Consider the following 2,500-nt stretch of genomic DNA (forward strand, 5'->3'; position numbering starts at 1 on the left):
AGAGAGAGAGAGAGAGAGAATGAGAGAGAGATAGAATGAGAGAGAGATAGAATGAGAGAGAGAGAGAGAGAGAGAGAGAGAGAGAGAGAGAGAGAATGAGAGAGAGAGAGAGAGAGGAAAAATGAGAGAGAGACAGGGAGAGACAGAGAGGGAAAGAAAGACAGAAACAAACGAATGAGAAAAGAAGAAAATAAAAAAAAAAATCACAAAAAAGCAAATTAATACAAATTAAGGAAAACAACTAAGTATTTTTTCTGTAATTCATTTAAAATTGAATTTATTATTTCATCTCTATCTTTCTTCCTCTATTTATTTCCATCTCTCTCATTTCCTCACCTTCTCTTTCCAAACAATATTTCTTTTAAATTATTACCTATCTATCATTCTTATTATTATTATTATTACTATTATTACTATTTAAAAAAAAAATATTATCATTTATTACTATTTATTTATCATTACTATTATTATTATTTATCCTTCTTATTATTATCTATCTTTCTTATTATCTATTTACCCTATTTTGTTATCTGCGTTTTTCTCATTCTCCCTCTGTTTATTTCCCTCCCCCTCTATTCCTTTATCTATTATCGTTTATCTATTTATCAATTTATCGTTCATACTATATATTCTTATACATCACCTCTTCTTGCCTTTCTCTCTATCCCTCTTTTTATTCCCTATTCTCTCTCTTCCTCTCTTTATTCCCTATTCTCTATTCCTCCGTTTATTCCCTCTCTCTCTCTCTCCGTCCTTCCCATTCTCTTATCTATTACTTTATCCTTCATATTATCCATTCCTATTTATCACCTCTTCCTCTTTTCTTCCCTATTCTCTATTCCTCCGTTTATTCCCTATTCTCACTATTCCTCTCTTTATTGCCTATTCTCTCTCTTCCTCCGTTTATTCCCTATTCTCTCTCTTCCTCGCCTTCGATACTAAACCGGCCGCCGGTCACGACCTGTTCTCCTCACTCTCTATCTCTCATTTATCATTTATCTATTTATCCTTCATATCCATTCTTATGTATCACCTCCTCTTCCTCTCTTTATTCCATATTCTCTCTCTTCCTCTCTTTATTCCCTATTCTCTCTCTTCCTCACCTTCGATACTGAACCGGCCGCCGGTCACGACCTGATTTCCGTCCTTTTCACTCTCTATATCATTTATCTATTTATCCTTCATATCCATTCTTATGTATCACCTCCTCTTCCTCTCTTTATTCCATATTCTCTCTCTTCCTCTCTTTATTCCCTATTCTCTCTCTTCCTCTCTTTATTCCCCATTCTCTCTATTCCTCACCTTCGATACTGAACCGGCCGCCGGTCACGACCTGTCCTTCTCACTCTCTATCCATCACTTATCATTTATCTATTTATCCTTCATATCCATTCTTATGTATCACCTCCTCTTCCTCTCTTTATTCCATATTCTCTCTCTTCCTCACCTTCGATAGTAAACCGGCTGCCGGTCACGACCTGATTTCCGTCTTTAAACCAGCTGAGCCTCGGCTTCGGGAAACCGGTCACGTTGCAAGGGATCCAGATAGTTGAATGTGGCGCGAACTCCGTAGAGTTTAAACGGATTGTCGCCCGGAGGGGTTCTGTGGGTGTGGGGGGAGGGGGGAGGGGGGAGGGAAGAGATTTTTTTTTTAATCGATTTTAGATGGATTTGTGTGTGTGTGTGTGTGTGTGTGTACGTATGTGTGAAGGTATGTATGTATGTATGTATGTATGTATGCGTGTGTGAGGGTGTGTGTGTGTGTGTGTGTGTGTGTGTGTTTGAGTATGTATGTATGCATGTATGTATTATATATATAATATATATATATATATATATATATATATATATATATATATATATATATATATGTATCCACACACACATACACTGCATATTATATATATATATATATATATATATATATATATATATATATATATATATATATATGTATATATATGTATATAACATTTTTCTGCTTAGTTACCTATCACTTTGTTTTAATCACATCTTTTATTTTTATTATTATTATTTTCTTGTCTAAAACACATGTTAAACTTCAACCAAGATAAAAAAAGAAAGAAAAACGAAAGAATTAATATAATTCATCATGCAAAGAAAACAGTCATGCACAGGAAGATATGCAAAAAAATCAACCATGCAAAGCAGAAACCAACCATGCAGAAAATAATCATGCAAAAAAGGCGGAAATTAATCATAAAAAATATATGTAACAGGGAAATTCATGCAGATTCATGCAACAATATATATATATATATATATATATATAATATATATATATATATATATATATATATTTATATATATATTTATATATATAATTAATCTATTTATTTATATATCATCTACTTATATATTTATTATGGTATATGGTATTCATGCATTTTAGATATGACAATAATTCCTTAAGTAAATACAAAGCAAAAAGATATTCATGCACACTCATGCAACTAAACCAAATGAAAAGACAAACATG

The 2,500-nt window shown here is 32.6% G+C and overlaps 1 protein-coding gene across 1 annotated transcript in view; it reads right to left on the reverse strand.

Annotated features, from left to right (window-relative positions):
• LOC119569743 (papilin-like) overlaps positions 1–2,500 on the reverse strand; it is a gene marked incomplete at its 5' end in the record, with an annotated part of 12,511 nt that overhangs the window by 5,712 nt on the left and 4,299 nt on the right. Inside the window, 1 exon segment of the mRNA XM_037917769.1 lies at positions 1,448–1,603. Within this exon segment, the coding sequence (XP_037773697.1) occupies positions 1,448–1,603 (156 nt within the window).

This window comes from Penaeus monodon, unplaced genomic scaffold (assembly GCF_015228065.2).
Source record: "Penaeus monodon isolate SGIC_2016 unplaced genomic scaffold, NSTDA_Pmon_1 PmonScaffold_184, whole genome shotgun sequence".
Classification (NCBI taxonomy): Eukaryota; Metazoa; Arthropoda; class Malacostraca; order Decapoda; family Penaeidae; genus Penaeus; species Penaeus monodon.